This window comes from Spermophilus citellus, assembly GCF_964194105.1.
Source record: "Spermophilus citellus genome assembly, chromosome: 5".
Taxonomy (NCBI): domain Eukaryota; kingdom Metazoa; phylum Chordata; class Mammalia; order Rodentia; family Sciuridae; genus Spermophilus; species Spermophilus citellus.
Genome location: NC_138186.1, coordinates 4,973,920 through 4,997,329, shown reverse-complemented (window position 1 = coordinate 4,997,329; position 23,410 = coordinate 4,973,920). Strand labels below are relative to the sequence as shown.

Below are 23,410 nucleotides of genomic sequence, written 5' to 3'. Positions count from 1 at the left end.
TTACCCGTGCTTATTTTCTCCATTTCCTAACATTAATTGTACTTAATGGGGGAGGTTGATAATGCTGAATTATTTGAAGCCTGGCGGGAGCCGAGCAGCTGGGTCCCACATCAGACCACCGCTCCATCTAATAGGTTGTCGTTTCACCTGATTCACTGGACGAAGGTGCTCTGCCAATTATGAGCATCCCTGCCACACAGAGATGACCTTGTGCCCCAGAGAGTTGCTGAAGCTGCTTTCCCGCCTTGGCCGAAGAGCAGGGCAGGATATTTCTAATCCTTAGATAATTATTTCTCCTTAAAAAAAATAAAACAGCCACTCTGTGCAATAGTTGAATCTTTCATGAATTGCCAAGAACTTTGTTTTTGGAACCAAGTGCTTAAGACATCAGTTCTTTGGAGTGTAGTCTCTAAAAATTCTCAGGGACAGCAAAACTCCCAACTTCCTTTCTTGAATAAAGACATAACCTGTTATCAACTTTTTTTTTTAACTTATAGAGGAAAAATGCAAACTTTTAAGTAAATTAATTTTATAATTAATATAAATTAATTTATAATTAATGTTATAAATTAATTTTGTTGGATATTCTATCGGGAAGTTATTTTGTAACCAAACACATTTGCACAAACGATCAGATGTTTTTTAGGAGGATGAGGCTAGGCACAGAAAATGGTTTGACTCTTGATGTGATCTTGTAGCTCTTCTCAAGACCTGGAGTTGAAGTTCACTGTAGCTTTGAGGTGACGCCAGCTGCAGGGTATGGTCCGTGGAGTAGCGTGCACAGTCTCTCCTGTAGTGTCAGCTGGCTGGGGTCTTCATTGTTGCTATTGCTAGTTCTGGGACCTCGGGCAAGTTATGGTGCACCCTCAGCCACAGTCTCTCGTCTGGAGCTTCCGTGGCTATCCGCCCTCGCTCTACGGCACTGTGTTAAAGAATAAGTGAAACCAGCTCCATAAAGTAACCCTCTGGGTCTACGTGCATACCCACACTGGCTGGCTTCTCCGGCTACACCGCAGGTGCAGAGCCTCCCTGGAGAAGGTGTAAAATCCCTCCTCTTTCCACATCATGACGTCGGGGCCTGGAAAGGCCTCGTGACGTGCTGGTGCTGCTTTAGAACAGGAGGTCAGAGCTGGTGCTGGACCCTGCCTCTCTGAAGGCTTCCAGCCTTGTCCAGGACTCCACGCTCTGCAGCCCATCCCTGGCCGGCTCCAGAGTGGCCAGGTGTCCTGCAGTCTCAGGGCAGAGCTGAATAAAGGACCTTCTGTTGCTCCTCGAGGTGCCTTCCAAGTCGTGGACCTGAGTTCGCAACCTCCCCTGCTGCATGTCCCCCTCCTGTTGACCTTTCACGTTTGACCGGGTTTCCTTTCTCTTCTAGCACCCAGGGGACGGGGCCGGCGAAGAGCTCGCACATCGGCCTATCCAGGTAAGAGGCTCTGTGGGTGGGATTTCCAGAAGAGAGGTGGGATTTCCAGAAGAGAGGTCACACTGATTCTCGGTGGCCGTCTCTGCGGCTGGCTGTTCCTTGGGCTGCCCTGCGTTCCTGACGCCGCCCTCTGGTTCTCCTTTGGGCATTTACCTATTTCTTGCAGTGACTTGTCTGTGCTGTTTTTCTTTCGTGTTTTTGGTTTTGTCTTTATGTATTCATACGTGTACACGGTGGTGACATAAAATCTGCATGGCACGTTCAGTACCAACTTCAGAATGAGGGTTACCTCTGAGGAAGGAGGCTGGCTCATGCCTGGGTCAATCTTATCTGCAGTGTTTACAACTATTTTTTTCAATGTATGTTTCTTCAAAGTAAGGACACTCTTAAAAATCATATATATGATATATATTTTAATGTATATAATATTTTATATGTATCAATTTATTTATTTATATATAAAATACATATATATCAATACTATTTTCTCATTTTAAACCATAATTCAGAATAAGTCCTTCATATCATATATGGAGGGGTATTCAATATTCCAGTTGTAACTAGAGTTACCATAAAGAACCATTTCTGTTTGTATTTCCAATGTCTGGTGATGTCAGACTTGCACCCAGAGAAGTTTTTCTCAAAATGGGGTTCCGAGACTGCAGCATGAGCTCCTCAGGAGCACTGTCAGATGGGCACAAAAGTAGACCCTCACCCAGGCTGACTGAGTCAGGGGTCCTGGGATGGGCTGGGCACAAGCCTTCCAGGGGATTCTAACTTGGGGTGAGGAATGGAAGCCACTGTGTAAGGCCAAGATTCTGTGCTCTCTGCACACCTTAGTCTGCATCTGCCTTTGTGTGGCACATCATAACTTGTCCTGCGGCACTTCAGATACACAGACATGTGCGCTTACACTCCTGGGTCGCCAGGGTAGGGAACCACCTGCCATTCCTTGTGGGGTCTGCCCCAAGTCAGCTGTGGAGAGCAGCAGGCCCACCTGCTTCTGCACTGTGAAGTGTGCCTGGGAGCAGGGGGGTGGACGTGGTGACTGACTTTCTGGAACAGGACCGACCAGCGAAAGTAAAGCCCTGGGAGGGTTTGATATGGAAAATGGCTTCTGTTTTCTAACATCGTTTTTAAACCCGTGGTTCTCAATGGCCGATTGGACAAATGGAGTCACCTGAGAGGACTTTGGCTGACCTTGCCCTCCCTTGACCTCAGGTGATTCTGGCTTTGATGGGTGGTGGGGTGGGGTGGGGTGGGGAGGAGTTGGGGTCTCTACACCCACAGAGTTTAAAGCCTCTTTCTTTGCTGTCCTGCTTTGGAGCCACTGCTGGGGACTTGCCTTTGGTTTGGGGTTCAGGTGGGAGGGGAATGAGCATAGCCCTTGAGCAGGTATGCTGGGGGGCTTACCGTTTCCTATTTACCCCACCAGGGAGCTGACTCGGAGTTTTCCCGCCATCTCTAGCCTTTTGCGGTTTGCTTTGCTCTGGGGCTGACCCTTTCTGCCATGTCTCTGGCCAGTTTGGGTCTGGGGAGGAGATCTGGCTAGCTTTGTCTGTAGGTGTCTTGGTCAGAAACGTGTGCACTTTGTAGCATGCCAACCACACCCCCTCTCTGGCCGCGCCGTCCTTCTCTTTCCCGTAAGAGGATATGGCTCCAGGAAAGGAAGTCGGGGACACTGATATTACATTTTGCAGCGTGAGGCATTTTTGATTTTTCAAGATGTCCTTGCGGTCCCTGAGTTAAGAAAGGAAAGGTTGAGCTGCCTTGGTTGCTTGAGTGTTGAAATAGTCTGTGGAAAAGGAAAGGGAAACCAGTCCCATGGATGTTCTTGGCAGGGTTTTTCACCTTTGCCCCCTGGTTTCTGGCAGGCGTGATTAGAGCTTGACTTGTGGGACTGGCTCACCCTGCCTGCCCGCTGCTGCCCAGGAGCCCTGGTTAGTTTGCTGGCTCTCCCCAAATCGCAGCACTCATTAGAAAATGAGCAGCGTGAATTGGGTTGGTCACATTTGGAGGATCAGCCAGATGCAGATCTAAGTTGCATTTGGGAGGTTTTGTGGGCCTCATTGAAAAATAAATAGAACTTTAGCCTTGAGGAAAAACAGATTTAAAAAAAAACGAAATAGCTTACTGGAAAACAAAATTTATTTTTCCAATAAAAAATACGGGGCGGAGGTGTTTTCTTTGATGCTGGTGCTGATTTTGTCTCGTGCCCTTTCCTCCCCTGCTGAGGGCAGATGGGGCGGAAGCGAAGGCCCGATTTCGTTTGCCAAGATGAGGAAAAAATCTAATCAATTCATAAATTTACTTATTCTTAATTGATAGCAGACGTTTAAAACCTGATTGGTCTCAGTCAACTGTTTTCTTTTAGGACAATAAACCTGCATTTACGCATTTCCCAAGCCGTTTTGTGGACTCTTCACCGTCTGGCAGGTTTTTGGAGAGTTGTAGGCCCCAGAGCTCTGATTCCAAGGCCTTTTAAAGAACTGTTTCTCATCTAAGAGAAATCGAAAGACCTGTTTTTTGTGTGATTACAATTTATGATTTATGTGATTAGAAAATTTCTGTTTTCTGGCGATACGTAAATCTGCTCCTAGCAATACCAAATATTCATATACCACCTGTTTCTAATTCTAGCGAAACCTGTAATCCAAATAAATGAAAATCACCTTATCTGATAAGAATCAGAAAAAAATAATTTGAATCTATTGGAGCTTTCTGTTTATCTTTCCAGATCATACTAAGCCAGGTGAGTGCAGAGATGCCCAGGCGTGGACTCCATCAGGTAGAGATTGTTTGGGGTGGACACTTGGGTAGGGATGTGCTAGAGTCTCCAAGAGCTGTTTGGATCATCCTAGCCTCCAGCCTCCCCAGAGTTGGACAGTCATAGATGGGGCTACCTTCTGTATGTGTGTGTGTGCTTTATTATTATTATTATTTTTTTAAATGGCTCTTTGGAACCTGCCATCCTAGGACTCTGAATACCAGGACAGGTCTGTGTGTCTTGCTGCCCACGAAACCATTCGTTTTCCATTCCTCCTTGATAATGAGATACACCATGTGTGATTCTGCCATTTCCCAGGTCAATGATCATTTGCCTGATGATCTTTTATTTAGTGTTGCGAAAGAAATAGGCACTCAGACGTGGTGGCAGCCTGGCGCTCGGGGTTCTCCCTGCGCAGTCCTCCAGGGCTGCGGGTGGGAGGAAGGTGGTGTTGATGGAAAATATTCTGCCCGTCTTCACTTCTGAAGAACTACTCTTCCCTTGCGAGCTCTTCGGTGGCAAGGTACAGTAAAATGTCCATAAACGTGACTGCAGGGAGGAAGGGCAAGGAGAAGGAGAAGAAATGTGCCAGGAACAAATAGTTTCATCCATATTCCTATCATGTCTGCAGGCCCCGAGAAACGGGGGTTGAAGCCGGGGAGCCAGACTGCCCCTTCCTTCCTGTGACCTAATTAAATACATTTTCACTTAAAAAAGATAACAGTGTTAGATCTTAATGGGATTAGCCTAACTGGAATTTATCAGGCTCTGCTTGGACAGTAAAGATTATGAATGGCTTGAGTTCCTGTTGGACATTGTGGTGTCTGAGGCTGTTCTCTTCTGATGCAGGTACGGGGACTCCTGGGGTGCTGTGCCGGAGGTGCCCAGGTGAACACCCAGAGCTCTGGGGTTCTGGGCTGGGACTGAGAGTCCAATCTCAGCAGTGTGTGATTCATTTTCCCTTTAATTTTCAAAGTGATTGGGGCTTGTACTATTTTTTTGAATTGAAGTGAGACAGAGGGGAGATTTTTCTCCTCCTCCTTCCTCAGGGCAGGGTCGCAACCTGGTTCCTCGGGAATTCTCTTGCTTGGAATTATCCAAATGAACTTTCTTTGGCCCAAGGTCATTGATAGAGACCTGCTCTTCCTTTTCCTCTGAGTTGCAGGCGCTCCCTAATGTTCTCCATTGGGCTAAAATGCACATCACATGGAACTCACTGTTGCGAACATGTAGTTCGTGAGCATTAAGTTGGCCTGGTGCTGAGCACAGTTACCACATTCCAGAACGTTTTCATCTTTCCAAGCTGAAATTGCGCCTGTCAAACTCGGGCTCCTTGGTTCTGGCCTCCCGTCAGCTCCTGGCAGCCACCTTTCTTTGTGGAAAGGTACCACTCTGGGCACCTCTCCAAGGTGGAATCACAGGATATTGGCTGTTCATCCATGTCGAAGCAGGATGTGCTTCTTAAGGCTGCGTAATATTCCATCCATGTGTATAAACCACACTCCGTTTATCCACAAATGGTGCTTGGGTGGCTTCTGTCTTTCAGCTAATGTGAACATGGGTGCTTAAGTCTGAGTCCCTCCATAGTATTTTGGGAATTGTTTATCCTGGAAAAATATTTTTGTGTGTTTTAATACTCCTTGATGACGACTTAGTGACTTAAAATGCTATGTTTATAACAAAACTTTTTATGAAGCCTGATTTGAATGATTGTGGCCAGTGTGGATTATGAAATCCCCCAAGCACATGGGGACAAAAACACATGTGGCTGTTAAAACCCGTTTAGGACACGAGACTAGGTTTCATCACCCTCTTGCTCTGGTAAATACGCACTGGGACAAACATGTTTTTTAAAAAAATCTTATTTATAAAGATCCATGTCTGGGAATTCTTGCTAAGAAACTTTGCTGCCTGACACCCAGAGTAATTGAATGTAAAATGACTTGTAGAATCGGCATCCTCCACAGAGCCTGCAAACAAGGACTCCCTAGGGCTTGGGGTGCAGTCCCCCACTCGTCTCTTGGGGAGGAGAGAAGCTGTCCATATTGTTAGGACACAGCACCCATACTACGCGTCCCGCCGTCCTGTTCCTATGTTTCCAGTGTTTTATCTACTTTTTGGAATAAGTGTGAACCTCCGATCCTTCCCAAGAGCTAAGCTAAACTAGCAAGAGACAAGCTCCTTCTTGTAGCTAAATCTGTTTCTGAGTGTGTGCTATGTGTTGAAGATAGGATTTTACTCCTGACGCTGACCTGATGCTGGGTGCATGTTGAATCCTGTGCTAAGCTCTTTTGTGAGAGAACTTATTTAATCCAACATCTCCATGCATTGCATCTCCACATAACTTCACAAATGATGAAAATAAGATGCAGAGAAGCTAACTTGTCCCAGGACCTGGGAGTTGCTGGAGCTAAAGCCTGCGCCCAGGCATCCGGCCTCAGACCACGCATCTTGGCTGCGTCTCGCTGAGAGGGTGCTCAGGTATTGATCTCATGGATGTGGGTGTGGGTACCATTCCCTGGAGATCCAGTCGTTTTTTTTGATGGAAATAGCAGAGCTTTTAACATCTTCACTTCTCTGCATTTCTCTGGGAACCCATGCTGTACCAGAGTAGCTCAGAAGTCGTCTCAGGATGGAGGTTTCTTCTGAACACAGTGCCCTTTATTTCACCTTTAAAAGTAAATACATTTTATAGAAAAGGCAATTTCAAAAGCCAAGCTTAGGTTGTTTTATAAAAATATTTTACATTTTTTTTAAAGTATTACTGCTTCCTTATGAATTTGTGTTTTACAAAAGAAGAGAATCTACTAGAAGCACTAGAATCGACCCCACTTAGAAATGTGTGTGTGTGTGTGTGTGTGGTGTGTACATACATATCACATGTTCTTTATTCAACCACCAGAGGCACTGGGACTGTGTCCGTATCTTGGCTGTAGTGAGCATGGGGTGCAGAAATATTTCTACAATGGCAGTTTCCTCTCCTCTGGATGTACACCCAGAGGTGTGAGTGCTAGATCACAGAACAGTCCTACGTAGGACGTTGGGAGGACCCTCCTAGCGTTTTCACAATGGCTCACTGTCAGGGTTTTCTTGCTCTGCACGCTCCTCTGCCATACGGGGGCTTATGAGGCCTCTGAGAACCACCATGCTGACAGGTGTTGGGGAATCTCGCTGTAGCTGACTCCCTGAGGGTTAAGGATGACCAATGCCTTTTTAGGTACTTGATGCCATTTGTACCTCTTCTTTGGAAAAATCTCTATTCAGGTGCTTTGCTGGCGTGTCCCCCCGCCCCCCGCTGTTGAGTTGAATGAGCTCCTTTTGTCTTTGGGATATTAACCACTTATCAAATACATGGCTTACAAAATTTTCTCCACTTCTGTGGGTCCTCTTCTTCTATTTTGTTGATCACCTCCTCTGCTGTGCAGAAGTTCTTTAGTTTGACGTAGTGCCACTTGTTTTCTTCTGTTGTTTGTTTTTGATTTTGTATTTTAAAAGATCGTTGCCAAGATCAATTCCAGGAGATCTTTCCATAAGTTTCTTCTCGGGGTCTTACATTTTCAAGTGTCACATTTGAGACTTTCTTCCGTTTTGATTTGGTGGTCATGGTACGACAGCCCAGCCTCCTTCCTTGGCACATGGAGATCCAGATTCCCACTGTCCCGTGACAAGATCACGTCCCTCCAGTATCCTGGCCTGAGGCCGTCGGCCATCCACCCACGGGTTTGTTTCTGGACTTTCTATTCTGTTCCTTTCTTCTGCACCTGTTTTTGTGCTTGAGAAAGACTGCATTGACTACTGTAAAGGTTGGAATTGGGAAGAGGGCTTCTTAGAAGGGGAAATTAGGGTTCCAAAAGTACAGGTAGCCACATCCAAATACCATTATTTATATCTGCAGCAAGTAAGTATGAGCCTTTTGATAAAACATCTAAGTTATAAGCATCCATAATGAGATTTAAAAGGAGTATTTAGCCAAGGAAGCATTCACTGAGCAACAGTTAGAGTTGCCAGGCAGGTTGCCAGGGTCTGGGGACTTAAAGTTAGGACATAATTATAACATTAAAGGTACGCCTCATGGAGGGTGAGCTACAAAAATAATTCAGAGAGGAGAATTATTAATTCTGTGGAGGAAAGGGATATGAAGAAAACCAGGTGGATGAGGCATGAATGGGGTTTAGAGGTCTGAATAGGAGTTCTCCAGCTGACAGAGTGAGGTGGAGGTCGTGAGGGGTTTCGGGCAGAGTGGGAAAGCATGGAGGCACAGCACCCTACGTTTATGGCACAGGGGAGCTGATGGCCGCGTCCATCTCCACATTAACTGTGGTCTAAAAATATTAAATGCAAAACAGTTCATAAGTTTTAAATAACTTTTATTGTAGTACACTTAAAATTGTTGTATTATTACCTATTGTTTACCTCTGCTGTGCCTAGTGCATGAGTTAGATTTGACCTTGAGGTTGTGTGCACGGGAGGAGACAGTTTACGTAGGGCTGCATACTCTGGTTTCAGGCTCCCTGGGGTCCTGGAGTGGCCCCTCCGGGTGAGAGGACCTACTTATCCTTGAGAGTGTGTGTGCTCAGGCACAAGGCTCGAGAGCTAGCTTGGGTCCTGGTTTTGCTCTTTGCGGCAGGGATGTCCACTTTGGCCTCTGTTTCTAGGGTCACAAGTAACATTTTAACTCCTTAGTGTAGAACAGACACACTGCTTCTCCAGATGTTAGTCACTGTCTGCTTTTGTCTGTTGACCTATTTATATATTTATATTATATTATATTTATTCCTATTAAAGCTGGGGACTGATCTGGGCCTCGTGCCCGTGCCTCCCCTTTTCAGTGGCTGGGGGAGAGGGGTTTTAATACGTCACCCACTCAAGAAAGACAAGCTGCCCCTGTTCCCAGGAGTGGCCTGAGGGCTTTGGAGTCAGCCAGGGTTCTCTGCAAATCCCAGCCATCATCTGGCCACGCTGACCAGGGGCTTGCTGTTTTGTCTATTGACACCTCTATCAAGTGGAGTCTCCGAGGTTCCTCCACTGGGTTGTGGGAATCACGTGGAATAAAGCGTGGAAGGCGGCAGCCTGGCACCTGCCAATCCTTCAGCGAACCGTGAGCCTCCTGCCATCAGCTCCTTCCACTTCTAGGGTCAAAACGTTAAGCAAATATGTGGATGGCGTCGTGTGGAAAATGGCATGCCACGGGTGGCATTAATGGAGGCACCGGGTAATTTAATTTTTTAAACTTAAAAGGTATCTAGACATCTAGAAGGCCATCTTGCCCAGCATGCTGTGTTTTGGTCATTAAGATACTGGATTTTCAAATCTTAGGCTGCTGCTTTTCTTAAGTTCCTGATTTGGGTCTGTGTATTTGGATAGATTTCCCAGAAATAAAGATTCTGTAGCAAGTTGACTGAGGTCCTGGCCGCCTTCTCCCTGTCTGACCCAGACACGATCATCACTGGAGACGCAGCCGGGCTGCAGGGACGGTGTGTGCGTGGGGCAGGGCTCGGTGCACGCGGCCTTGGCTCATACGGACAGCTCCTGTGGGCAGGTCCCTGGTCCCTCAGGGAGCAGGGCACGGCTCTGCCTCGCAGGGTGTGTGTTTGGGGTGAGACTGACAGTTGAGATGTCTGTGAGAAGCATGTGGACCAAGTGACAGGCGGTGGTAAGGATTCTCTCCTGTGGTCAGGGATTCCTTGGAAGTTGACCAGGACCCCCGGAGAAACCCACCCAGGCTCTCAAGACGAGCCTGTGACAGACAAGAGAGGGCCGTGGGGGTGGGGAACTGAGCTTCCCACATGGTGTCACATCCTGTGCAAGTGGCCAAGTGGCACCTGAGTGGAGCCTGGCGCGAGGGGCTCAGATATTCCCATGAGAGCATCTTGGAGATCCAGGGAAAGGAGAGAAGGATGACGGAAGACTGGCGTGGCAGGTCACCTCAAAAGCCCCCGAGACAGAGTATCATGATGAATTAGCGCGGCTGGTGTCAGATGGGGATGGAATAGTGCTCCCAGCTCTAGAACCTCATGGAGACCTGTTGGATTTTTTTTTAAGCTTTCCAGATGATTCTTCTGTACAGCTGAAATAAAGAGCAAGCACCCCGACCCAGAGACGCACCGAGAACATAGATAATTAACGAACCAAAGCGCCCATGTGGGGGGCAGGGCCTCACGTTTCCCACTGAGACCTTTGCCTTTCCATTGGCTTAGAGTGGTTTTTTCAGATCCTGGAAATGGTCCACTGAGCAGATCGCTCATGGAGGCCGAGTCCAGCCCACTCCCCCATAGCACGGGGGATGCTGCGGCTCAGTGGGAGGGTGCGGGTTCCCTTTGGAATCATTATTCAAAGACTGCGCCTCTGGCTTTAAACAGAAATGCATGTTCTCCTCTGCGGGGCATTGGGCTTAAATCTTCATGATTTGTCTCTTTCACAGAAGTGAAATGATGTAGGGTGGACAGAACCCTCTAAGAAAACCATGTGTTTCACATTTACTGGGAAGAAGCCATTCTCTCTCTTGCCTTCTCAAACCCGTCCTTTGGAGGCCATTCATTTCCTATGAAAACCGGGAAGTGGCCTCCTCCCCTGTTAGGAGGCACCGTCCTGGAAGTTCCTTAGGTGAAGGCCTGGCCACCACGCAGTGCCCACCCCTCCAGGAAGCCCTGCAAAAGGCCTGGGCAGCAGCTTCTCTTCTCCCTGGAGCTCCCTGTCCACCACGATGTCACCCACGTGTCTAGGGCCTCCCAAGCGCTTTTGCAAGTAGCAGCTACCAAGGAAACAAAAATGGGTGGGGTGTGTGATTTAATTCAGGAACGTCCTAACGGGCTTCTTCAGAGGCGCTAAATTCCAAAGTCTTGGCTGGCATTTATCATCCTGCCGCAGATGCCTGAATGTCGATCTGACCCCGTGGTGCAGCGTCTGCGTGGCACAGCCTGGCTGTGCTCTTCACAGTGCCTGGGAATTGGCCGAAGTCTCGACTCGGGGGTGGCTTTGCCGAAGTGTCCTGGGCCAGCGAGGTTGCAGCGACTGCTGAGCGCCCTTCAGGAAGGGAGATGCTGCCAGCTTCGTTTGTATTCTGTCTTATCTGGAGTTTTGCTCCTTAATTTTCTATTTCAGTTGAGAGTAATCCCCTTTCATGCTAGTAGCCATAATCATATTATAGGGGATTTAAAATTTGTCATTTCCCAGCAGTATTTCTAACAGTGTAAGCATTTTTTTTTTAAATTTAATGTGAGATAGCTCTCATTTTATTTTTTAAAACACCGAGAGAGGTCAGAGTCCAACGTTAAGATTTCTTGATTGTAAGAACTAGGGGCGCGTTCTGGTCAAGTGGACAGGTTGAAGGATAACCACCGGGGTCCTGGACTCCGACCTGGCAGCGGTGTGAGTTGGGATGCCCTGGAGGCGGCCTTGCCACAGCCTGACAGGGGTGTCCGAGCATTTGGCTTTGGTTAACGTGGGCTCTAGTGAGGTAATCCTCATTTCGTCCTCTCCTCCAACTCCTCCAGTCACATTTGGTTTTGTGTATTCTGAAATTGACTCTAGAGACAGCTGCCTGGGAGGACAGGCCAGAGGTCCAGGTCAGCTGACCATTTATAGATGCCCATTGTCAAGCTCTTTCCTGAAGGAAGGCTAAAGGGGGAGGGGGATGTGCAGCTTTACTTCCCCCCAAACTTAGAACTACATTTGGCCATAGTGAGCCCATAGGTTCTATGAACCACGGCCAACCACAGACCACTGCGTTAAGGACTGTGGGCCCTCAGGTCCTTGAATAATCCCATTTAACTTTGCATTTCTCCATCTTCTCTTTCATTCCATCTTTCCCTCCCAAAGTATCATGAGGGGTCTGGTGTTCATGGAAGAAGGCTTCTCTATCCTGTGTTTCTTTAGGGTTTTCTCTGTTCAATATAAGACAGTTCAAGGCTTCCTACCTGTTGGTAATATGTAATATTGCTCAATTGATGACTTATTTGACTGCTGCATATTGGATTTATAGAGAGTGCAGATGTGGTAGATGGTTTTGTCACCAGATAGGCAGAGGGAGCCAGTATTTTATTTATTTTTATTTTTTGGTACTGGAGATTGAACCCAGGGATGCTTAACCACTGAGCTACATCCTGAGCCATTTTTACATTTTATTGAGAGACAGGGTCTTGTTGTTTAGGGCCTTGCTAAGTTTCTGAGGCTGGCCTTGAACTTGCAATACTCCTGCCTCAGCCTTCTGAGTCACTGGGATTATAAGGCTGCATCATTGCACCTGATAAGGAAGCAATATTTTAAAGTAGCAAGTATATAACTTTAGGTGGAGGTCTCTGGGTGAGACTAGGGCTGTTCCAGCCACACCATTAATTTTTAGGAAAAATGAATTGGAAATTTAATGATGTTTGTGTATCTAGTCTTATGGATAAGTGTGTTAGTCAGCTTTGTGTTACTGTGACGAGATAACTAGCTTATAAAAAGCAAGTGTTGATGTTGGATCAGTTTTAAGAGGGTCCAGCTCATGATGGGATGGGACCCATTGCTTTTAGGCCTTGGCTGGTGGTGCTGGATGGCAGTGGCGTGGGCACGTGGCAGATCACTGCTCATCTCCTGGTCGAGTAGCAAAAGAAAAAGGAAGGGGCCAGGTCCCACAGTGCCCTGCAGGGACATGCTCCCAACGACATGATGACCTCCTGCCAGGCCCTTCCTCCTAAGAGCCCACAGCACCTCCCAGTAGTGTCACCCTGGGCACCAAGCCGTTAGCACGTGGGCGTTTGGGTGACATTCAGTTTCTGAATCATGGCGATGAGTGACCTTGGATATTCTGAGGGGTCATCTCGTGGTGCTTGTCACCTTTAGGCTGCATGATTCTCACTCCATAGAAAGACCTGGAGCACGGGTGCTCACTTCTTTTGGAAGCTTATGTTTTTATTATTTTCCACTTTTGGGGCTCATTTCTCCTGGAGGTTCCAAGGCCTCATGGAGATGAGGGTTTTGGATGTAGTGAAGTTCATAAAAATTCCTGCCCGGTTGCAAATAATTATGTGCAGGGTAATGATGGAGGTGAGGGGACTCTGAGCCAGCTGGGGGTGGGGAGGGAAGGAGCCTGGGAGAACTTGGGGGCCTTCCAGGCAATCCATGGAGGTGCATTTCCCATTTCTCACAGTTTGGATAAGTTCTAGCATCCTAACTGAGGATGCTGATTGGTTTTCTTCTTGTGGTGGTGGATTTGGTGGACAGGCCTGCCCGGGCCTGAGCCTGGGAACTCAAGGCCATAGCGATGGGGTTTCCAACCCCTACTTGATTCTTTCCTGCCCCTTCCTTCCTTTTAGACTTAAATAGTCCTGGAAATAGAGTAGGAAGGGTCAGGAGAGAGAGAATCAGATTTCACTGGTAATCGGGAGTTGGCATCAGTGGCTCTTATTATTTTTTTTTTTAATTTGAAGAATAAACAGAGGGTTGAGTATGGGAGCTATAAACAAACAAATAAAACAGCCCAGGGTGAGCTCAGTTGTAGCAAGTGCATGCGGCATCTGTTTGGGACTAGAAGCATTCTAGAAATACACTTCAGTTAGTGCCCATCATCCACCAACATGGATGCCATGTTATAGCTCTGGGCTTAAATGAATGCAAACTAAACCTGGATTTTTTTAAACAGTTAACCAAACTGACATTAACATACATTTTCCATCTTTGGTTACTGTTGAATTATTTGAGAAAGGTCTAAGAGGCTTTTTTAAAAAGAAAAATTCATGTACATGCATATCCTGGGTTTTAAAGTTGAATGACTGTTCCACAGTAACTCTAATTAAGAGCAGGCGGTAAACGGAATCGTTTTACCAAAATGAACTAGAAAACTCTGAAGAAGTTAAAGAAAGAAAGAGAGGCCAGCTGGGGACTTGAGCGGCAGTTTGGGGTGAGGCCCATTCTCTGGGCAGCAGGGTCCTGCGGCGGGGTCAGGGCTGCACCCTGTACTTTATCTCCCCACTTGGGCAGAAAGGGAGGTATTGGGCCTGTGATCTGGTCCCTGCCCAGAGCCAAGTGGGAAGGAGGCTGTGTTACTGTTTTGCACACATCTGTCCTTATTTTCCCTCTTCTCTGCCTTCCCACTGGAAGGGAAAGAAGGGATCAGAGGTGGTGCTGGGGCGGGCCTCTTTGATCGCAATGCCCCAGGGTTTTCTAGGTTAACAAATTGGAGCCTTTGCTGGGGCTGAGTGTGTGTGTGGGGTGCTGCAGCTGCTCTCCCCTCCCTTCCTCCCTTCCCACTCCAGGGGGGAACCCAGAGGCCCGTTTGCTGACGACAGGCGGCTTGGGGAGCCCAGGGACTGTGGAGAACAGCTGTGTCTTTTGGTGGAGAGAGGGTTCCAGCATATTTGGGAAGGTGTGGGATGGAAAGTGGGCACCTTGTAGTGGGCTCTGTAGCAGTCGGGTCCCGTGTGCCCCTGGGTGGGGACGGGTGGGGGAGGAACCCTCTGGGGACCAGCATCCAAGGAAACGGAGACCACCTCTGGCTTCTGTCCTCCTCCTCCTGGGTGGGTTGAAGAGGCCACGGTCAGCTGCGTGGGAGCATGGGGAGCGAGGGAGCCAGGGATGAGCCCCGCAGGGACAGGAGAGCGGCTGTTGCCTCCCTGCTCTCTGCTGGGGCTGTGCAGACACAGGGCAGGGGGTGGGACGGTTTCTGCTGGAGTTTATTGAAAAAACAGCTGCCCTCTCCATTTCCTCCCTCCCTGGCTCCCTCCCTCCGGCCGCCTCCTCTCTGCGGCAGGACAGAGCCATGTGTGAGCCTTGGCAGGGGCGAAGCTGGGTAATACGGCAACTTTTTTTTTTTTTTTTTTTTTGGCATAGAGCTGTTAGTTTAAAGCTGGGAAAAAAAGGGATAAATAAAATTTGATACAGTCATTCTAGAAAGGATTTGCATGGGTCCAGAAAAGGGTCAGGTTCAATGGTTGAACCCAGAAGAGACCATGAGAAGATCAGGTCTGGGCCGTTGTCCACCCTGGCAGACGCATGCCAGGACTCAGAGCGACCGCTCTTCCGTTGTTATCATAACCTCTTGAACAGAACCGCCGTTGAAAGACAGTAGACGCTGCTCCGCGGACAAGTTTATGACCCAGTTTCTGACCAAGAGCACTTGGGGGTCGGGCAGCGTGGGGAAGGGCGTAGAACTCGGGGCCACGGAGCAGAGCCCAGCTCGGGGCTAATTAGAACCCAGACGCGAAGCAGCAGCTGTTCTGCGGTGTGAACTTTTGCAGGGAGGATTTCAAGAGGCTGATTCTTCTTGGAAGTCTGTTTGCAGAGCGGTTCTTTCCTGGCTGTGGCCCATCCTCCTTTGGAGGCCGAGTTTCACTCAGTGGGAGCCTGTGCCAACCCGGGCCTTGACCTTGAGGCTCTGGGGCTGCCAGCTGCGCTTGACCCTGCAGCCTGGAGGGTGTCGGGCAGAGCAGAACCGGGAGGGAGGAGGGTCAGGGAGGAGGGTCCTCTTGAGCTCTGCAGGCTCCAGGGGGCTTCACCCTTCAGTCTGGAGCTGAGGAAGAGAAGTGAAGGGCATGTTGGGGACAGAGAGAGAGAGAGGGTGTGTGTGTGTGTGTGTGTGTGTTTCTCCTGCCCTTTTCCTCCCTCATAAACCCTGGGCTGGCCCCCTGCCTCCCTCCAGCTTTCCCGTGAACTCCTGGACCCATCTCACCCTCTCCTCTGCACTCTGTTAGAGCTGAGCTGGTTTCTCCTTCCCTGTAGGATGTGAGAACGTATTTTTCAGGGAAAATTGTGAGAAGCGAATTAAGAGAGATCTAGAGTTCATGCATGACACAGGCTGCAGGGTATGTGAACAGATTCCTCTCTCCTGCCTCCCTCCCTTCCCAGTTGTTTTTCTTTCTTTTTATCCTCCCACTTTTATTTGCTTTGACAGTGGAACTGCTCCACGGAGCTGGCTGAGCCGGGTTTTAGAAAGTCCACAGACATGGTGCAGTTGGGGTGCTGGGGAAGCTGGGGAATCAAAAGGGCCAACTTACCATCATTTATTAATTGTTGGTTTGTGGTAAGAGTTACTTCAGTAAAGGAGATGAGATAAACTTCATATGGCACATTCCTATTTTGGAATGCACATCTTGTGTACCTCAAAATATATACATATTTTTATCTTCTTGGTAGACACGTGAAATCTATGTGCAAAGAGCTCTTTAAATGGGTGAGGAAAAGAAACCCCTAATGTCCACCCATAGAGAGAGAATCAGGTAAGTGAAAGTGTGTGAGAGATACTAAACATTGAAGCTGTTTGGGCATTGCTTTAAACTCACAATTTAATTTACATTGGAACATGTAAAAGAAAATTCAAAGACTGCATGTGCAATAATATCCATGCAAAAAACACAGTTGAAGAAATTGTACCAGGGAACAAGCACTAGTCAAATGTGCATTATGAGCCTTGGAGAGCCTTTCCTTGCTGGGTTGAGGTGGAACACACCTGTAATCCCAGTGACTCAGGAGGCTGAGGCAGGAGGATTGCAACTTCAAGGCCAGCCTCAACAAGTTAGCAAGACCCTGTCTCCAGAAGGGCTGGGGATGTGACTTGGAGGTTAAGCACCCCTGGGTTCAAACCCAGTATCCAAAAAAAAAAAAAAAAAATGTTTTCACTTTCACATATTTAGAACATCTAACTTTTATGAAAGCACTTTAATAAATGAGAATGAGGAGGTCTTCTATTCCGCTGTGGCTCATAGGAATCAAGGAATTCCAAAACTTCAATAAAGTGTGTTTTTTTTTTTTTTTAAAGCATATTGGTATTTTGAGCACTTCCGCTTCCATCAAGAGGCAGGTTGCTCCTTGCTTAAGGGGGTCTGTTTGCTCCCTCCCCTGGTTTCTAAGCAGTTGGTTCCAGGTCTCTGTGCTTAGTGATCCTTTCTGGCCTCAAGGTCACACCCTCCGGTCCCTACGGGGCCTCTGTTTTCTGCAGGAACCTTGCTCCTCTCCTGCTTTGTCTTTGCTTCTCTGGGTCCCCTTCCCACGGAGGAGGAGGAGATATCCCCCAGTTACTTCACAGAGGATGACTGACAGGGAGCAGCCAGTCACCATTAAAGTTAATAGTGCTTCTTGGGGAACCCGCTTGTGACATTAAAATTTGCAACTGGGCATGAGCAATTCCAGTTTACCATACCAAGTTTTAATTGTTCAGAGATGTCTATAGAAATATAGTATGGCACATTAAAATCGTTATGGGCTGATGAGGTTTTCTTACCAAGAGCAGGTGTCCCTCGCAAGCACTTTGCTCTTCACGGTGACGCGTGGCTGCCTGGAACGGCCGAGCTGCCCTGGCCGCGGTGCTGAGGTGCTTCCTGCTTCCCCTCGTGGTTGAGAAGGCTAAGAAGGTGTGTCATCCAGGTTGGTGACTTCAGCTGATGGTCTTGCCCTGGCTCTGCCTCTTCACGTGCCACCGAAGGAAAGGGAAATGGAGACTATTGGAAAGGGTCCTCCTTCCCTCCTTCCCGCCTCCTTAATCCTAAAGGTGGATGTACTGGAAGTCAGACCCTGTGGTGGAAGTCTCTCCCTCCCGTTTCCCAATCTCCAAAGGTTAGAGGGAAAGAAGTCTCTGAAATGCTGTGCTTTCTCTAATGACAACATGTGTGGCATAAGGAAGGTTCTAGGAGGAGAAAGATGCTCCTTAACTTACAGTGGGGCTACGGGTCAAGAAAACCCATCATTAGTTGGAACTATATTAAGTGAAAGATTCATTCCGTGCCCTGGACCCACTGCACATCACGGCTCAGCCTCAGGGCACACTGCCTGTCTCCCTCCGGATCCTGCTGTGGTCTGGGATGTGTGTCTCCCGGACCCAGGAAGCCATCCAAGTTTTACAATCTGAAGGGCAGTTTCGGCTGGATGCACTTTGCTTTCACGTCATCTGCCAAAAGCCACAAGTGGAACCAGGAGCTCAGGGACCATGGCTCTCTGTCTCTTGCCCCTGTGCCTTACCTTGTCTCTCCTCTGTATTGGCATCACCTCTCTTCCCCGACTCCGTTCCTAAATCCTCTCAAGGGCACATGTCAGTAAGCATCTAGGATTCTGCCACCTGTAATGCCTTTGATTTCCAGTGATGCTTGACGAGGCCCCAACCCTCCAACGGTGGCCTCACTAGCTAAGCTCCGGCCTATTAACTATACCCTGATCTTCTTCCTTCGTGGTGGCCAGGGAATGTCTGGGCTGGATAGAGACATTCTGGGTGGAATCTACTGTACTTTCCCTGGAAGGGAATTGAAGAAGCCAATTGTTAACTGGACAAGCTGCATAACTGCCATCCGCTGAAACGTGACAGAAGAAGCAGACTGGAAAGGGGACTCTGGAGAAACGTTGTCAGTGGCATGCAGACAGGACACGCAGTTCTGAGTGCTTGTAGGGTGTGATGCCGTCTGTCAGCCACGTCCGAAGAGCAGGAGGTGCTTGAAGACCAGCAAGGCGCTTCCTTTGTGGTCACTATTTCTCGGGAAGAAATACAGCCTAGAGAAGCTGTGGTGGACCCAGGGAACAGAGAGGTTGCTGGAGAGGACAGGGAGGGGCATGTTCTCAAGTCCAGCTGGTCCTGTGAGTCACTTGACCTTCTCTACTTCAGTCACATCATCTGTGACATGGGGACACCTCACGGGGTTGTTGGCAGTTTACTCTGGACGTGATTGGGTGACCCCTGCCAGACTGCTTGTGACCTGCAGGCTGGGTAGCGATGACCCCAGAGAGGGTTCCCGCATGGAGCTTGGTCTTGGCTCCCTCTGTCCTTTAACCTCTCGAAGGAGGGAGCTGGCCTTGTTGAAGGAAGTGAGGGTGCTGTGATCTTCTCCCTAAAAACTTGGCTTGAGTCCTAGGTTCAAACTCTGCTTTGTACCCTGACCACCCTGGGGACTGACCGAGGGGCAGAGCCAAGACTGCCGGCCACCTTCACCATGTCCACCATTATTCACAGACCAGTGGTGGATTGTAAACCCACTTCCTGGGTCCGGATCACCCCCGGCTTTCTTACACCCTACCTATGTGATCTTATGACTTGCAAACAGCCCAGGAGATTTCTGAAGGAAAAGCAATCCATTGAAAATGTTAGAAACACACACACATCCCGGAGGTCTCCTGGTGCTTGTGGACAGCAGGAAAGCCGAGCCCCTGCCTGGTCACTCTTGCAGTCCCTGGCGGGCCCCGTGGACAGTTTCTTTCCTTCTGGCCTCTGGTTGGATTTGATCCTGAACAGCACGTTGCGGGTGGGGACTGGGTCGCCGTGCTGGGTAGGGCCTGGTCCCACTTTCTGAGCCCCCCCCCCCCCGCTGCACCGCCCCTCCTACCTGAGATCTTTGTTAACTCTGTTTCGTCTTTAAGGAAAGTCTGTGTTCATCAGGGTACAGAAAGGAGGAGAGCATTATTCTGTGTCCACCGAGTGGTTGTGGTCTCTCTGTTGAGACCATCCTCACGAGTATCTTCACTTGCCAGTGATAAGGTCAAGCGCCGGGTTGGGAGGCCTTTTCTAATCTGCCTAAATCCCATCCACCTCCTACAGATCAGATTTCCTAACCTGGAGAACTAAAAATTCTTTTGTGGTTTTGGGGATGAATTAATATGACATTGTTTTTGTTTAGCACCTTATTTCTATCAACTGAGAGCAGGTTTACCTTTGAAAAAGAAAGATCTTACCTTTTTTTTTTTTCCTCAAATATTTTTTTCTCCAGCACCTCAGGACGGGGCCTTGTGCAGAGCTGAGGTTCAACAACCATGTAGTTACCCAGTGAATTAAAGGAGATGTGAAGGGTTCCCTCAACCTTGCCCCCCATTCTGTTATGCCTTTCCTATCACCGAGTGCTTGGAAACCTCTGCTAAGGTGCATCAATTTCTTGGTTATTTTTTCCACAAGTGATTGGTTTTCACTTGGCCCAGATTCTCCTCCCATCCAGTAAATGTGCCTCTGCAAAGTGTAGCTCAGAACCAAACCTTCCCGCTGGCCTGTGGGGAGAGGCCCGTCCCCCCACCTCCCTTGTCCTGGCCTCCTCCCAGGGTCACTAGACTGCACGCCCACCATGAACTACACTTGGAACCCCCGAAGGCTGGGTGTGTTCTGGGCTGTGGAGTGACCTGCTCTCCGAGGAGGATGGCAGGAAGCTGAGCGAGGGACAGGAGGGCTAGCTTATCACTGGACACCGGGGGTGTGAGACTGCCAGGCATCCAGGCTCTGTTGGGGGCAGCCACAGCCCCTGGTCTGCGTGTACGGGCTGCCATGCACCTGAGATGGAGCGCATTGCAAGGTGACTCCCTGAGAGGCCTCCTTGCTCTGACACCAGTCATTAAGAGATTAGGTTTCTTGAAATATCAGCATTTGTTGAAGCCCTGCCTGAGTAGAGATCTGTAGCCTCAAGGAGGAGGGAATTTCTCAATAGATTTTCACCACTAAAGAGATGCTGAGCTTTAAAAATAAGCATTCAGTGGTGTAACACTCTTCTATCTACTGAAAGGCATGTGCTTTTCAAAAAGACGCGGTCAAGGGCACCTGGAGATTTTTCCAAGGCGGGTGGAAAGGGGGAGAGGACTTCTTGTTTCTGACCCTAGCTGGAGACCATCACAGGATATTATCTGAATATCCCAATTATTATCCTGTGTTAACCTTTTATCTGGAAGGGATTGCTCATTATTCAAGATTTACACTTTTTTTTTTTAAGTCAATGTTTATAGGAGAAGAGCTCAAAGCCTTCTTCATGTATTAAGTGATTCTCTGGCCTGTTGTTAACAACAGGGAATGCTAGATTGTACAAATGATGGCCCGTGTTACCCGAGCGCCCACTCACGTCAGAAGGAGTGACATCAGGGTGAAGATTCAAACCCGTAGCAACATCTAGAAGCAGATGGGACCACTGATGTCATTCCGAGGTTCTGGCCACTACTGTGAGACAGTTCAACCTAAAACGGGATTAGAGAGGGAGCGAGCCTGGGGACCACGATCCAACTTTGGGGCCCAAATGCCCAGCAGGCAGTTGAGGGTTCTCGCCTGGCTGATATCTTGCCTGGGAATCGCTCTCGGAGGGTCCAGAGGTATTTTCCATCAGCGTCTTGACATGTCTGGCCAGTCGAGCAGACGTGTCTGTGCAGGGCCCGCCTGTGCCGTGAACAGGGCTGGGTCTGGCTGGGTATACTTGTAATTAAGAACAGTCCACCCTCCCTCTTCATTTTACCAAAATAAATAAATACCCTAAGTGGAATAAAGTCGTGATTAAACAAAGAAAAACACGGATCTCTGGTACAAGCCCGGTGACGTTACATCCTGTCAGTATGTGGATTTCACGGGAGTTTCTCCCTCTGTGGGATCCGACACTCATTTGAAGGAACTTTGGCAAGAGAACATTAGCTCCTCAGACCTATAAAGGGTATTTTGAGCTGGAATATGAAGAGCACATGTAATAATTAATATAGCTGCAGCTGCAAGTGCCTGAGGACAGTAGTTGCTACATCTATATTGCATGTAAACAAAGTATTAGCCAAAATTACTTTCAGAGGGCCCTAATTACATCTGATTTAATTTAATTTAGTCTGATTTAATGATACCTTTTATATGAATTTGCTTCATGGTTACTCTGCTGATTGCAATTTCCTTTTCCTGGGAAGAATGTGTAAGACGGAGATGGGATCGTTGCAAACTCTTTCTGACCATTGATTTTGGGGACTGTACTAGTGCACAGATCAGTCACCGTATCCACAGGCAAGGTACCTGTTCTGTTTTTCCCCCATCTTAGATTCGCTTGTCCTAGAGCTTCATGCTAATGCAGTCTCCTAATAAGTCCTCTTTTATTTAAGGCTTATTTCACTTATCAGCTTAGATCCAAGGAGTAGTTTTCCCAGTATGTTCAATGGAGGTCACTTGATAACCGATTGGGAAGGGGAGGAAATGAGCGGCCTGGTTTCAAAGAAGGGAAAAATAAAAAGGTAAAATGAATAAATTATTAAAGTAGCTGTTAGCAAATGCTTGTTTTTGATCTGTTTAATTGAAGTTTTAATTGAGATCATAATTGAGTCACAGTTGTAAGAAACACTATAGCCTGTACCCAGTTCCCTTTCTGGGGACATTTTGCAAAACTGTGCTACAATATTATAACCAGGATGTCAACACTGATGAACCTATCAGTCTCATTCCATTTCTAGTTTTACCTGTCCTCGTGTGTGTGCACTTTGGGTTCCATAGAATCTTACCATGTATGTCTGTATTTTTATCACCCTGGCGAAGGACGGTCAAGGTGCTGGACTGCTCCAACTCCCAAGCACCTCCCTTGCTGCCTCCACCTCCTCTCTCCTACTTTCTTCCCTGAAAGCACCAATCAGTTCTCCATTGCTAAAAAAATCTTTATAGACATAAATGGAATCATACAGTTTGTAACCTGTTGGGGTTGGCTTTTAAAAATCTCCCTAATGCTCTCGAGACTCACGCCCATTGTCGCTTGCCTCAATAGTTCATCTCTTTTTATCGTGAAGCGGTGCTCCATGATCTGTTTAGCCGCTCACCTGTCGAAGGCTATCTGGACTGTTTTCAGATCTTGGTTATGATGAATGAGCTGCAGTGAACATTTGCATACAGGTTTTGTGTGAACATAAGTTTTCATTTCTCTGGGATAAATACCCAAGAGTGAAATTGCTGGACCAAATGGTAATTGCATGTTTAGTTTTATAAGAAACTGCCAAACCATTTTCCAGAGTGGCTGTGTTATTTTACCTTCCCACCAGCAATGCATGCGTGATCCTGTTTCTCTGCAGCCTCACCAGCATTTGGTGTTCTCACCGTTTTTGATTTTAGGCATCCTGATAGATGTGAAGCGGTGTCTCATTACAGACTTAATTTGCCTTTCCCAGATGGCTTGCGGTGGGGGAACACCTTTTCATGGGCTTACCGGCCACATTCAAGTCCCCTTTGGTGAACTCATTCAAGTCTTTTTTCCCCCCACTTCCTAACTGAAAATAAAAATCTGTTTAAAAGACAGATTACAGGAAGCATGACCCCAAGCAGCTATCAAGAACATTGAAGAAAAATATATCAAGTTGCATCCCAGTTGGTTTGAGAGATAATATCAGATGAATAAACTGAGTCTCCCGATGGATGGAGACCAGTTCTCAAGGAATGGGTTAAAAGGAGCCTGTGACCTCTTGAGGTCCCCACAGCTCTCTTCTCAATAGCATGGGCCTCCTGTTCCTGGCCCTGCCCCAGGTTTGGGTGCATCTGGGCTTCCCTTCCATCCTAGCCACGGCAGGGACAGATG

At 47.9% G+C, this 23,410-nt stretch overlaps 1 protein-coding gene across 16 annotated transcripts in view; it reads left to right on the top strand.

The window, feature by feature from the left end:
- The window catches only part of LOC308649264 (uncharacterized protein), a 305,971-nt gene that overhangs the window by 96,691 nt on the left and 185,870 nt on the right, over nucleotides 1–23,410 (top strand). For 11 of the 16 annotated variants that reach the window (XR_014022061.1, XR_014022062.1, XR_014022063.1 and 8 more), the window contains one exon: nucleotides 1,376–1,423. The exons of 3 other annotated variants lie outside the window; for them this stretch is intronic. Coding sequence is in view for 1 of the 13 variants with exons in the window: in XM_081294907.1 (XP_081151033.1) it covers nucleotides 1,376–1,423 (48 nt within the window). In the remaining 12 variants the exon portion in view is untranslated. Of the gene's footprint in view, nucleotides 1–1,375; nucleotides 1,440–23,410 lie in introns of all 16 variants that reach the window. 2 more of the 16 variants (XR_014022059.1, XR_014022068.1) reach the window with 1 other exon arrangement.